This window comes from Osmerus mordax, chromosome 11, assembly GCF_038355195.1.
Source record: "Osmerus mordax isolate fOsmMor3 chromosome 11, fOsmMor3.pri, whole genome shotgun sequence".
Lineage (NCBI taxonomy): Eukaryota > Metazoa > Chordata > Actinopteri > Osmeriformes > Osmeridae > Osmerus > Osmerus mordax.
Genome location: NC_090060.1, coordinates 14,763,336 through 14,778,057, shown reverse-complemented (window position 1 = coordinate 14,778,057; position 14,722 = coordinate 14,763,336). Strand labels below are relative to the sequence as shown.

General features: G+C 48.5%; 1 protein-coding gene across 1 annotated transcript; it reads right to left on the bottom strand.

Moving 5' to 3' along the window:
* Positions 1-7,811: 7,811 nt before the first annotated feature.
* Positions 7,812-12,921, bottom strand: rtn4rl1b (reticulon 4 receptor-like 1b). Its single transcript, XM_067246728.1, has 3 exons — positions 12,633-12,921; positions 9,021-9,472; positions 7,812-8,819 (listed from the first exon to the last, which is right to left on the bottom strand). The coding sequence occupies exons 1-3, from the start codon at positions 12,919-12,921 to the stop codon at positions 7,812-7,814; spliced, it is 1,749 nt and encodes a 582-aa protein (XP_067102829.1).
* Between the last annotated feature and the right edge of the window lie 1,801 nt (positions 12,922-14,722).

Here is a 14,722-nt window from a genome sequence, read left to right as displayed (position 1 = left end):
GTTTTTGTGTAAAACCGCGGCTTTATAGAATACACTGGCCGAGAACAATGTGCGTAGAAGGGGCTGGGCTGGAGTCAGGTTGGTCCCAGTAGTGTGTCTTTAGACCAAGATGCCTCGCACAATTGGCCTAGAGGACTGCAGACACACACACCCAATTAGAGCTCAGCCCCGCATGCTTGTCACAAAATCAATGCAGATCTATCTCGCTAACGTGCGAGCCAACCAAGCCTGAGATAGAGGCAGAGGAGGCAGATTTCTGTCGTTTTCTCAACTCCACTCATTACAGCTGTGGTTTCATAGTATAACTGAGTTTTTCAGAAAGGTACATCGCCATCTGCAACTATGATACTGGAGCCTAGGAAATGGTCCTCGTAACTAAGCTATAGCCTGTTACAGGTCAATAGCTAATGGAGGATGAATACTGTATTGGTTGACTGACAATATGTCAACCTTTGTCCATTCCACACAAGTGAACACAGTTAATGAACCATGACAAGCAAAAACAGTTGCTAAACTGTCAACGAATAAAAATAAATCATAGAAAGGTCACAAGCAGAAAAGGTGAATTTCACGAGGAATGGTGACACCATTTTTTGTTTCTCAACCAATTATTTCTGGAAGCCATTATTTTCATTACAGCTGTTAACTTACTTTATTGTTTTGTTTACCAACATCACTGCCCAACTGTTCCTTACTGTCCTCATTTGCAAATATAAACAGCTGAATTGGTCTTAAGCCATGAAAACAGATTCTGTTTGGGGTATTCGGCCGAGCATGTTTCTTGTAAACACTGTCTATTTGGATCGGGCGGTTGTGTGGGGGAGGTTGGGGCAGCTAACCTGTTTGAATATGCCAGGCACTGTCTCACTGCATGGACGTTATGTGTGATATACGTGTCTCCCCAGAGTGTGACGTAAAATGTGCTAAAATGTGCCGAAAGAGGTTCATGTGTATGTGTGTGTGTGTGTGTGTATGTGTTTATGTGTGTATGTGTGTGTGTTTATGCGTGTGTTTATACGTGTGTGTGTATGTGGTTATGTATGTGTGTGTGTGTGTGTTTATGCGTGTGTGTGTGGTATGCTAGGCTCTGTTAGTGTGGGTGTGTTTATCTGTGCAGCTTCTGCAGCTGGAGGGCAAAAACATGGAGAGCTAGAGAGAGAGAGAGAGAGAGGCTTGAACTCCACCTCAGTGGGCACACAGTCTCCCACTGTGTGGGAAGGAGGATGTCGGGGGGGGGGGGGGGGGGGGGGGAGGAGGGGCGCTCTGGGTGCAATCCTCTTCTGCAAGCATCTCCTTTTGTTGTAGGGAAGAAACTTTATGCTGCGTAGCAATCTATGAAGAACAGCGGGGAAGAAGGGAGCAGCGCGTTCCCACCAGACACCCCCCCCCCCCCCTCCCCCATCTGACAGAAATAGACCTGGGGAGGGGGGGGTATTCACACATCAGTTTTTATTTTTTACTTTCTAACTTTGTTAAGAAAAATCAGCTTAGTAATTAGTCACTGTGTTTTTATGTGGTCATTTGAGCTTCTCTTCAAGATTTCCCCAAATACTCATCATTTTCTCATTTACAAATTTGATTTGATTGAGGGTTGATGAGGAACATGCGAGGGGATCGATCAGGCGGGAATGTGGAGAGAGAGTGTGGAGAGAGAGTGTGGAGAGAGAGTGTGGAGAGAGAGTGTGGAGAGAGAGTGTGGAGAAAGAGTGTGGAGAGAGAGTGTGGAGGGAGAGTGTGGAGGGAGAGTGTGGAGGGATAATTAGACCCTGTCGGCCCAGCAATCAGGGACATCAGCCGAGTATAAGACATCTCATTGCATTTCAAACACCACCATGCAAAGCTCTCAAAAGTCCTAGAGCCTACAGGGTAACCCCCCATCTCCACACCCCCATCTCATCTCTGCATACTCCCCTGAGGCGATGGGATAAAGTGGGGTTGGAGGTGGATGTCACTGCCTGGCCTAAAGTTGAGAGGGAAAATAATGTGCAGGATCACTGATCCCCCCCCCCCCCCCACCCCCCCCGGTGACTAAGTGTGAGAGCCTGGCTGAGATTCTACCTGCCTAGAATTGGGGCTTCGCTGAAATCCGACCGAGGAAATCCTAAATTCCCAGGCGATGATTTTTTTCAAAGAGGCCTTGCTGAAACGTAAACAGAGCAGAGCAGAACCATGGAGACGGTGTGGCAACCTGGCCTTGCTCCAGGGTAACCCTTCCTCTGGATGTCTCCATCACCCTACCTTCCCTTACCTTCCAACACCGGTGTGGAGGCTGAGACCAGGCAGAGTGAGCAGGAGAGGAAGAGGAGATGGAGTAGAGGAGGGTGGTCTGTCAGGGCCGGGGGGGGGGGGGCGGGGGTGATTAATTGGGGTGGAGAGAGTGCTGTGTGTGTGTCGTTAGCCCCCTGTCTGGCTCGTGCTCTCCCACACAAGTGATGGGGCCCGTGGCTGTGGGCTCACCGGGAGAGAGACTTCTTTGTTTCCCCTGCACTCCAGCATCGATCTGAGGTGTTAATTGCAGCCATTGATCAGATCGGGAGCAGACAAGAAAGCCGCTTGAGTGGCCGTGCCCAGAGAGAGTAAAGAGACACATGTTTAAGAGACACATGTTTAAGAGACACATCCTTAAGTAACGGCGATAGACTCTCTTACCGGATTGCGTTCCCCTCCGGTGTTGGGGAGCGGTGACGGCGGCCATTTTGACAGCGGATTGAAGGTGTGACACGTAGTGTCTCTCCTCCTTCTCCTCAGCCTCTCTGACACCCGCTCCTAACACACGCTTCTCTAAGACGGGGTTTGACAGGAATAGGACTAGGCTCCTTTTCGGCGATGCGGCGTCGGGGGAATCTGACTTGAGGTCACGTGTTGCTAACCTTCAGGTCAAACAACGGATGTTTTCCCGCCTCCAGGTGGGGTTGTGTCCGAGGGCTGCTCTGCGCTGGGACCATGTCGGTATGCAGGCAGGTTAGCCGGCTGAGGAATAAAAGAGTTCTTGGGGGGGATTTCCGAGGTAAATAAATAAACACAATAAAAGGGCTGAGGAGAAGAAAGGGCTTATGCAGACGGAGGTGATATTAGCTTTGTGATTGACTGGGGAGAGTGGGACTCAGAGACACACGGGGAGGGGGACTAGGGGAATTATGCAAAGTGCAGGTATTGTGGCGTTTTGCGGCATTACTTCTGTTAATTATCATGTCCCCCAATGACGTCCTTCCCCTCCACACTCAACTTTCTCCATCTCTTTTTCAATGGGATAAATTCCTGCTTTAATTAATAGCCTACCAGACAACAGTGGCAGACAGTAAATTAAAAGCTGCTTACCAGAGAGATAGGCTAAGTACCTCACTTCAAAGGGAGAAGTTGTATGTGTTCTATAGGCACAAGGAAGAATCAACAAGCTGCTCATGAATAAGAAATGTGAGATCTCACACGCTGCGTTCTATATGTGGAATCCTGGTTGTCGGTTTGTGCAACAGGGCATAGGAAGAAGGTGCAATGAGTGGATGTATACATAGCTTCGCTGTAAATAGCTCCTCTCAATGTTGTGATCTTGCAACACTCCCCTTCTCATTCATCACTTCCCCTCCCATGTGTCTCTCTCTCCTCTGAGCATGTTGTCATAGTCTTAATCATCCTTGCCGTTTGCGCCTGGCTGATATCAGTTGTTTTCCGTTGTCCCCTCGTGAGCCCCCTCAAGCCTCCTCATCTTCCCCTCTCCACCATCTGCTCTCCCTCTTCTCTCTGCTACCCCTTCATCCCCGAGTCCCATGCAGATTTATTTTCTTTTCCTCCTCGTCCACGCTTCACCTTCAGCCTTCCTCGCTCTCGTCCGGGCTCCACTCGTCTTCTCAATCCGTCCTCTTGTCCTGTGCATTGTCCGGTCCTTCGGCCAGGTTTTGACTGAGCTTCTCTGGGATGTGCCTGGTGACCTACCTGCTTCACTCACGGAGGATTCTCTAGGCACGGCTAGGCTCTCACGGCTCTCTGCTGGCTCCTGGATTCAACTGCAGTGAGACAATTGCAATTAGACTATTTTCCTTTGAAGTGCTGTGCAAATATGTGGGTCAATTCAGATGAGAGTAACAGTGAGTGAAATGCTAATTTATCCCAGAGTTGAGAGAAACCTAACAATCATGGGAAATAATTCCACAAATACTAGTAAACGTCCTTAGACTCAACATCTGTAAGAGTATTCTGTATAGGTGGTTACAACTTTTAGATATTTTCAGAAATATTTATGACCTAGATGTAATTTTGCATTGTTGGGCCAGTAGTGCATCCCTATTTTGATTGGTTAATGGACTGTTATGTCTGTGTCACTATAAATGTCTTGGTACTTACAGTAATATAAGAGATGATTACCTTCCCGAAGCAGAGTCTAAGATGAAATGGCATCTGTGGCAATAAACCGCTTAATTATCCCCGACATTACCGACTAGTCGGCAGAACAGCGACGGCTCTGTTTCTCTGAGGTAATCATGGGGTGATTTTTCATCGGCCAAAGTTTACTTTTCATCGTCCTTAATGCCTCTGAGAGGGAGTTCAGCTGGGCTGAGATGATGCTGTCCATTGAGGAGGCTATTCGAAACCCACTTCATCTTCACAAGCACATGTGTACCTTTATAAAAGAAAATGAGAAGTGATAATCAAACTAGGCCAGTTCTTTCACTCTGAATAATTTACCAAAATACACCTACTCTCTGCTCCCAAACTCTCCTCTATCTTCTGTCTTGTCTACTAGCTCAGGAGATTGGTATTGGTTTTAGAGCAAAATGATCATGATGACAGTTTGCAGTGGACATCTTGGAATGGGTTTCTAGTGAGTTATGCTAGTGCTGGAAAGAAGATACGTGTGTGTATGTAAGGTATAGTGTGTGTGGGTTTGAGAGAGAGAGGGATGGAAACAGAGAGATAGAGTCAGAGTGAAAGGGGGAGCGTCGTAGAGAGAAGAACGAAAGAGAGGAAAGGGGATGGAGAGAGAGAGAGAGAGAGAGAGAGAGAGAGAGAGAGAGAGAATGACGAGGGGGATGATGGAGAGAGTGGAAAGTGCTATTAGATGGCCAAGTTGCTCATCAATTTAAATGTAATTCCCCAGTCATCCTCAACCATGCATAAAACTAACTCTCCCCCCCCCCCACTCCCCACCCCTTTCATTTAACAGCATACGAGGAAAGAAACCTAAATGGCACACTTACTTGTGGATCAATTTTCATCATAGAAATAGGGGCAGGGAAGAGGAAATGGAATTTATGTTCTAAAGTCCCATTAATAACAATAATAACCCTGAATATCTACAGATTCTGTGTGACACTCTCATAAATACCCTTAGTGCCTTTTAAATGATTTATTGACCTTCAGAGTATCCCACTGAGCTGTGCGCTCCAGTCAGGCCATGAGTGCATGAGTTCTGTGTACAAGTCTCTGGATATTTCAAAAATCTTGGGGGGGGGTCAGGAACAGAGTTGCTTTCTTCATCTTTTTTTGTACGGACTCTAAGTCATATTGATGTGTGTGTTTGTGTGTGAGTGTGTAGCTTATGTACAGTATACACATCCTAACCAAACAGTTGAGCCACAAAGGGTTGTCTCTGTTTGTGGAGAGCAGCCTGTTTAAACCATAGTGACTGATCAGGCGAGACAGACTGCAAAGTAGAGGCAAGACTGGGAGGGGAAAACACAATGGAAAAAGACAAACTTGCTGACAGAGTCAATTTCTGGTTTAAATTAATAATAAAGAGAAAGCCAAGTGAGGAGAGGTCGAACCAGGCTCCTAGCTCCTCTGAGACAAACACTCCCAAGCTGCCTCCGGGCCACGAAACAAACACACTCCAAACTGTCAGCCTTTTAACATAAGAAGATATAGATTTTAATATCTTTATAAACATTTTGTATCGTTCTTCTTTGATAAGAACTTATTGAACCGTTGAATCATGGCAAATACGAGATATAAACGGGGGGTACATTGGAACAAGGACCAGGGAAATGGAGTTGTGCATCGTTCATGGGATAAGAGTCCAGAAGAGAATGAAAATAAAAGATGTAATACAAAAACAAAAAAACAATGCCGGTCAACCAAAGAATGAAACCATAAAGTAACTGAAACAAAGCTACTCCCATCAGTAGAGGAAGCAGAAACCCTGTTATCATCGTTGATGACGTTGATATTGTAGTTCTCGTAGTAATACAGTAAATGATTCATTTCGGCACTGCAGATCGTCCCCTTGTAGTCAATGATAATAGTACAGTTCACATCATTATTGTTACAAACACAGTCTTATCATTAAGATGTCTGTCCATGGGCCTGTCTTCCCCCGACACTGCCGAAGCGATTGTCTTGCTTCTCGGATCTTCACCTGCGATCGCAAGAAGAGCAGTCTGTTTAGAGGCTTTTAAGCAGTTTTGTATGTCCGAGAGAAAGTCCCCGTTATTTTGCCGTGCTCGGTTCGAAATCGTCTTTTTAAAAATCTTTTATATTTAATTCATCACAGAAGTCATTTAAGGTCCACGTTTTTTCTCTAGTCTTGTTTGTCTGATGTTTTCCTTTTGAAGATTAGGAAAGAAAAAAACTGTTCTTCAGAGACCCAATGAGGAAGAATCCCCACTGTGGCAAAGGTTCATCTCAGCCAATAGCCTTCCAGGACACTGAGAACACTCCCACTGACCCTTGACCCCCCTTAAAGATGTCAGTCTCTCTTTACCCTTAATAGGGATCAATATACAGGTCCTTTTGTATCTCAGCAAAATCAAATGAACAACATCCAGGACGAGTACCAGACAGATTCCTTGATATTCACAGCTTGTTCCTCTTGGGGACACACATTGTAGCATATGGGAACAGAGCATTTAGTACCATTCACCTCCATACAGAAAATTAGCAGCTTGGGTGGAGTAGCTTAATATGCGGTAGCACACGTGGATTCGAAAAAGAAATGACAATCAACAACAACATAAAGAAACACTCCGAGGAAGCCAGGATCACCTAAAAACAAACCAAAACGAAAGCTCTAGATAATACTATATGAAGAAGCAGCAGAGTTGGACATGTCTGGTCAGTGAAATCTGTTCGAGGAGCAGAATCCGTGGCATGTTCCTGCTGCGTGTGCCCTCTCTGCCGGTGCCCCATACTGTGCTGTTATAGTAGCACTCCTCAAGAGAAGGGAGCTCTGCACATACCTGGTCTGATTCGGAGCCCAGCTCTCAGTTAATCTCTCTGCTGATGGGAAACACTGTGGTCCAATTACATGGTACTGCTATTGGCAAAAGCAGGTAATAGAAAAATACATTTGGCAAATAAGACTGAAAATTAAACTGGATACACTCATTCCGAGGGCTTAACAATCATTGCTCCCCCCTCTCTCAAATAAGGATTCACAGATTGCGAAACCCAAAAATTCAGCTGGTTGAAACACTTTTTCACTTCACTCGTAGCTAACGTTTTGCTTCGTGCCTTCCTTCCTTTCGAAAAGTTTGGTTATCTCAGCTCGAGCAGAAAAACACAAAGAGAGGGCTGCAAAAAGACAGTAGAGCAACACAACAGGAACATCAAATCATAATAGCAACTGTGGCAGTGCACGCGCGCTCCACACTTCCTCTTGTCTCTCCAAGCTCCCCCACACAGCCCTTCCTCATCGGATGTTGGATGTTCGAACGTCTATTTCAGAGTCTAAACAGCTAAGCCCCTACACAATGTTTTACACACGCACACACACACACACACACACATAAAGTACACACACACAGGCCTTGTGCAGGAGCGAGAGTGGGGTCGGAAGGGCTGCATCGTTGGTGAAGCTGTGTCCTTGCCCCCCCATGGGGTCAGCGCAGAATGCAATCAATGCTAACAGGCACCAAGGCTCCCAGGATGGCGTACAGGTGCAGCAGGGGCAGGGCCGTGGCCCCCCTGTTGGTGGCTTGTTGAACCCCGCTGGGGGGGCCGACAGATGTCCGGGGGGGGCACTTGTGCTTCCGCCGTGTGATGGTGCCGTCCGCTGACGTGTGGTCGTATTTGCCCCCCCCCTCGGTGAAGTCGGGGGAGGAGTACTCCTTATCCGCCATCTCCTTCAGGGTGTGCACCTCGTTCTGCCCCTTCCCTTTCCCCCCCCTGGCCCGCGGGCGCGTGCAGTTCCGAGCGCGGCCTGGCCTCTGCGGGGGCGCCGCCCCGGCTTCCCCGCCTGCTCCCGCCGCGACTCCCCCATCCATGGACGGTGGCGGGTGGGGCAGAGGGGAGGGGGGAGAGGGGTAGGGCGGAGCCTCGCCGTGGTGGCGGGGGTGGTGGGGGTGCGTGTGCGGAGGCTGGACCGGCTGGGGCTCGTTCTTCAGGGACACCTTCTCCGTGTCCGCCCAGGTGCTGGTCTTGCTCTGGTGCAGGGACTTGGACCCGGAGCAGTTGGGGAAGTCTTCCTTGCCGAGTAGCTTGAGGTCCTTCCCTGCCAGGTCAGGTGGAGCCTGGCACCCCACCGAGGAGGTGGAGCCACGGAAACGCTTGAGCCAGTCCCACAGCGACAGGGCCTTGCAGTCGCACTCCCAGGGGTTGTCGTTGAGCCTCAGGTACTCCAGGGCGGGCAGCAGGGCCAGGCACTCCCCAGACAGCTCGGTCAGGGAGTTGTTGAACAGGTAGAGGGTGGTGAGGTGGCGCAGGTCATGGAAGGCCAGGCGGTCCACCCACTGCAGCTGGTTGTGGTGCAGCAGCAGGCGATCCAGAGCGCCCAGGCCCCGGAAGGTGTTCTGCTGCAAGCTCCACAGCTTGTTCCCATGCAGGAACAGGTGACTCAGGTTTTGCAGGTCCATAAAGATGTCCTCATGAAGGAATTCCAGGTGGTTGTCCTGCACAGACACACACAACAGGGTGAAATCCTGAGTCATAAACAAATCCTCACGGGAAACAATAATAAACACACCCTTTTTGGAGCTAACCAAATCCCACAAATTAATCTTATCTCTCGCTCCATATCCAATATAGACAAATCTAGCTACATAACCGTATTTCTCGCCTCCCCGTTTAGCAGACAGCAGTGCTGTACGTACCTGCAGGTAGAGATACTGCAGGTTGCGCAGCCCCTGGAAGATGTTGCTGGGCAGCGCGCTGAGTCCACAGCGGTACAGGTGCAGCGCGCGGAGACGGCCCAGCCCGTGGAAGGTGTCTGCGGCCAGGGAGCGCAGGTGGCGATTGTCCCCCAGGTCCAGCTCCTCCAGCAGGGTGAAGCCCTGGAAGGTGGAGGGCTCGATGTAGGTGATGTTGTTGGAGTAGATCCAGAGGGTGACTGTAGTGGGGCTGAAGTGGCCTCGCAACAGACGGTGGATCTTGTTGTTCTGCAGGAAAATGCGCTCGCCGTTCGGGGGGATGCCTTCGGGGACGGACAGGAAGTTGTGCGCCTGGCAGGAAACGGTGGTGGGCGCAGCGTAGCAGATACAGTGATGTGGGCAGGACCAGGACAGCTCCAGACCACAGAGAACCAGCAGGAACTCCAGGCCACAGGCTGCAGTAGGTGGTGATACACACACACACACACACACACACATACACACACAGGCGTGCAGGAGAAAAGAGAGGAAGGAAAACGAATTAGAGGAGGTACATTTGGACTATATATTTGATTTGAAATTGAAATTCCATCACAAGACTTTGATGTCCAATTCTGGACTTGAAAGAGAGGAAGAATGGTTTGGGGAATATGTGTTTTGAGGAAGTGAAGAGAGAGATGAGCAGGGGAGAACTACTGTTCTAAGTGGAATCGTACAGATGAAAGAGTGTGATATTGATAGAGAAGAAGGGCCAAGAATGATGAGTGAGATGGGAGATACAGTATTGAGAGAGACAGGCCCTGAGTAAACAGAGTTAGGGAGAGCTACGACAGGGAGAGAGATGAAGCAGGAGGGCCGCAGGGAGAATGTCAGATATATTTATATTAGAGGAGAAATCTTGGGCTCTGATAAATGACTCATGCCAGGTAACTTGTTGCTGGGCATAGATTTTCTGGCCATTTGTGCCTTTGAGGAATTGGACTTTTACTGTGTCCCTCGGTACATGTGTGGACATTGTATTACACTGTCGGCTCACTACCTCCAAGCCTGAGTCCACCAGTATCTGAGTCAGTCTCGGTTTAAAGCTCTTCACTCAAGAGGCTGTTCGAGAGAGAAAACAACAACGTGAGCCGCTCGCAGTGGCTACATCTTGTATCTCAGGAGATCAAACTGTAGCTGTGCAACAATAGGTGCCTTCTTCAAAGCCACGCTCCTGTTTTAGTTTCCCAATTGCCGCCACCACACACACACACACACACATCCTCCCCGGGAATCTCCGTGTTGGGATATCGTTAATCTGTGTCAGTCAGCTTACTCCCCCTGTGATATGCTGGAGTTGTGATCAGTGCGTGTAAGAGTGTGTGTAAGCGTGTGTGCGTAAGCGTGTGTGTGTAAGCGTGTGTGTAAGCGTGTGTGTGTTTGCGTGTAGGGGAACGGGACAGGCTGTGGAATGCTCACTTAAACCTATGCTAAGCCTCTCTGAGACGCCGGGCTCCCCCGCTGGTTTGTGACACCCTGCAGGCCCGCCGTGTGACATGTGTCACCTCATCAATGAAGGCAGGACTCCAGGAATGAAAATCCATCCCAACACCCAGATCCTGCGCTCTTCCCAAGTTTTAAATTCAAGGTGTCGCGACAGTGTGATTCACTCTGCCTAATCGATGCGCCTCTGTTGTCTTATAACTTGCCCCTATAATTTGGTTTCTCTTCTTTTCTTTTCTCACTCCGCCATGCGAGGGCAGATCATTAGTCACTGCCAGGAGACGGGTGCATTTATCTGCAATATTTCTCTCCCCAAACTGTGGCTAAGCTGTGACATTCAGTGAATGTGCGACTCTGCTGACCTTTAGCGGTAATTCTGCCTGTGTCTTGTGACTGCACTGCAGAAGCGAAGCAGAGCACAGCATGTGTCAGCAGAGCAGCTCCTGTAATCCTGTTTGTCAAGGCCCACCACTGGGTAACAGTGCCCCTGTTTTCCCTCCAAGCCACCAGGCAAATGTTCCTGCCAATGAAGTGATTGTATCTTCGTGAAAAAAAAAAAAAAAAGGCTACAGGTCAAACAGACTTGCGTGCACAGTGACTGTCCAGTAGCACATAGTAGCTTCTGTTAACCATCTTTGTCTTCACCCGTTTGCTTTGAATCGCGGGTCAAAGGTTATGTTGTGTCCTTGAGCTGTGTGTGTGTTTACAGTACAGTATTGTACACTGGTGAGCGGCAGGTACAGTAAAGCTATGGTTCCTGAGGGAATTCAGGACAGACTCTGGTACCAGAACAGAAAGCTCGCCCTCTCTGCCCTTCCCACTGAGTCATCAATGTCACTACTCATTTTATGGGTCACCTGTACAGGGACATACATCCGTCAGTCACACCAAGCTAAAACGCTGGCTATATATGGACCTGCTGCACACCCAAGGTTTAAAGAAGAAGCCATGTCGAGTTGTTAGTGGAAAAATTACAGAACCAACTTCTTCGGATTTTTGGGTGGAAAATGTCCTCCTCATCACTTTGTGACGGCCCGAAGGAGGGGAACTATCCATGCAGATACTAGGCTATTCCTTTCACATTCCTTTAAAAAAATGTTTAGCAATTCTACTTTCTACTCTCTCTCTCTCTCTCTCTCTCTCTCTCTCTCTCTCTCTCTCTCTCTCTCTCTCTCTCTCTCTCTCTAGCTGCACTCGCTATTTTCAGGGAGATATATTGAGCGTGGCATCTACTCTGTGAGTAAATTGTAGGAAACTTGCTGGATTGCTCAAGGGGAATGAATGTCGGGTGGATATATCAAACAAATAGACTGGAGAAGACACAGTACATCGTCAATCTTCTCAAAGCAGAACATTTGCATTTACCACCAGCCAGTACAGTAGGTATGAATAACATCTTGGTATTCAAGTCATTGACAACATGCCTATTTACCAATGAATATATCGACTTGACAATTCATTCATTATAATGTTTGTAGGTCCTGTAGCAGCACATATTTCCTGACACAAACGGCACTGTAGAACACATTTTCTGGCTGCGGTGCATTTATCGTTACAGACATAATGCCTATGAATACAAATCATAGCACGGAAAGACTGCCGTTTGGAATAATCAAAGGCCTTGATGGAATTACTCCTTTTTGATTCGATTATCCATACTGCCTCCATTCACTTGTCAAGTCTCCCGTTACACTCGGCCTGTAATTATATTTTTTGGAGGCTTATAGCGCTGTCTCCATTAACACTTCACTTCATGCATGGCTATGATAGAATTAGGTATCAGATTCCCTGCCGGATAATGATCAGAGAGAGGGAGGCGGAGGAGGGGCGAGTGATACAGGGGGTAGAAAAAGCAGCGTAGATCCAGACTAAGATTGCGAGACAATTCGAATCAGTAGCCCTGACGTTAATCAAGTTGGACACATAAAGATCCCCTCGCGCCTCTCCCCACGATGTCAGAACACAGTAATTGATTCTTTACTCTGCTTAATCCGTTCCCCTTAAATGGCTGCCTCTGCCTTATCACAAAGGCTATTCTTTCGACAGAGAGAGCGTTGAGGGGAAACAGATAGGACTGCGCGTCAGTGGTAATCCGACTGCAGTTTCCTCTACTGTCCCCTGGCACTGTTCTACCATGAGTGGTGCTGGTCGAGATACTGGAGGAGCTGGGGATGGAGGAGCTGGGGATGGAGGAGCTGGGGATGGAGGAGCTGGGGATGGAAGGGACTCTGGCGTCCCTGTCTCCGGTGACGGGAGAGCCGGAGCCCGCCCCCCCCCCCCCCCCGCCCCCCTCGTTCGACTTTGTGCTCCGCTCGGGGCAGGGCTGTCCGGCCTGCAGCTGGCACGAGCCACACTGCCACACCAGAGTACTGGCTCTGCACACATGCCACCTCGCTGATCTCAGTGCCTCACCAGCCAACATGTGCTGCCTCACACACCCTGTCAGCACACACGTACACACGCACTCACAAATACACACACACACATATACACACACACATGAACATATATATGACAGCTCGTCGGGAAAGCTGTCGAGCAATGGATGAGGCAAATGATGTTGATCACGAAAGAAAAAAATATATCTGTTTGCAGAATTATGGAAAAGAAGATTGTTTTTTTTTTGCAGGCTGCACTGTGGAAAAACAAGGGCTGTGAGAGATTGCCGTCAGCACAGGAAAATGCTGAAAATGAATATGTCATAACTGCATTGTTTGCTTACACAATGAGTCTTTTGGTCTAAATAGCATTATATAAATAGCTAGAAAAGAATCACAGCATAGATATGCCAATAGTGCCTAGCGGAATTCAGTAGAATAAAGGACAGGTTCTGAAAGAGATTATGTGGTTTTCAAAATGTGGAAATGTCTATTTCTGGTGCTGGTCTGTGATGCAGCCTCCCCCCTCTCCCAGCCCTTTACAGCCTCTCCCTTGTCCCCAGCCTCTACTTCATCCCCAGCCTCCCTCCCACAGTACCCCAGCCTCCCACTTTTCCCCCCAGCTTCCCCTGCCTCCCTTTCCTCCCCAGATACCTCCTTATCCCCTAGCCTCCCTCCCTCCTCCCCCTGTTACCCAGACTCCCCCTTTTCCCCTGCCTCCCCTGCCTCCCTTTCCTCCCCTGCCTCCCTTTCCTCCCCTGCCTCCCTCTCCTCCCCTGACACCCCCTTATTCCCTAGCTACCCCCTAGACTCCCCCTCCTCCCATACCCTCCCCTTCTCCTCTCTAGACACCCCCACCTCTTCAGCCCCTCAAGTCTCCCTCTCCTCCCCTGGACTCCCCCCTCCTCCCCCTTCTCTCCCAGCCTCCCTGGCCAGGTCCCTGGTCTCCCTGCTGGCTTGTGACAGCTGCCGGTGATAGCTTGTTACGGGGAGAATGATTAAACAGCCTGGAATGGGGTCTAACGTTTGACCCCTCAACCTTGCACGGTCACAACTCCCTTTATCTCTCATAGCCACCGAAGGGGAAATGGATAAATATATGAATAAAATAAAATGGCTCAAGTCCCCAGACAGACAGTACAATGTGGCTGTGTAGAATATCAATGAAACATAGTTCAAACTAAATTTGCCCTCATGAATAACACATTTTTGCTAATGGGAGGGAAACGGTATGTCTGTCTCTCTGTGTGACTTCCTCTCACTACAACACTGGACAAACTCAATTTCCTGTGCCTCTCTCAGGACCCTGATAAGCGTCCTGGCGTTGCTGTTTCGCTATTGGCTGCCCACCTTTGCTCTCTAAACATGTTTAAGCACATGCTCACACACGGCTTGCTTGAACACTGCTGATGAAGGGGATAGACTATTGATTGAGCTCATTTTACGCAAGAAGCCAGCAAAAGAAAAAGAAAAAAAAAAGGCGAAAGCTTCCCAGTCTAATTAGAACCCTGTCGAGTTCCAGGGTATTTTCCCTGATAAGACATTGTGTTGGTCAATGCGTCCAGTCAAAATTACATTATATAACTTGCACAACCATTCAGAACTAGTTACAACTATAATCATGACTGATTGCCCAATGTGAGAGTCATTATGAGGTAAATCAGCTGACATATTTGTAAATTAAAGGATTGAATATTACTTGCCAGCTCCTTATCCATATCCATTTACATTTTGCAGACGCTCTTATCCAGAGCGACTTACAGTAAGTACAGGGACATTCCCCCCGAGGCAAGTAGGGTGAAGTGCCTTGCCCAAGGACACAACGTAATTTGTCACGGCCAGAAT

Excerpts from the sequence above, each read along its gene's own strand:
- rtn4rl1b (XM_067246728.1), bottom strand. The coding sequence starts at position 12,921 with ATGTTGGCTGGTGAGGCACTGAGATCAGCGAGGTGGCATGTGTGCAGA. Across the intron at positions 9,473-12,632 it reads CTCGACCAGCACCACTCATG|CCTGTGGCCTGGAGTTCCTG; the intron begins GTAGAACAGTGC and ends CACCTACTGCAG. Across the intron at positions 8,820-9,020 it reads TGCAGTATCTCTACCTGCAG|GACAACCACCTGGAATTCCT; the intron begins GTACGTACAGCA and ends GTGTCTGTGCAG.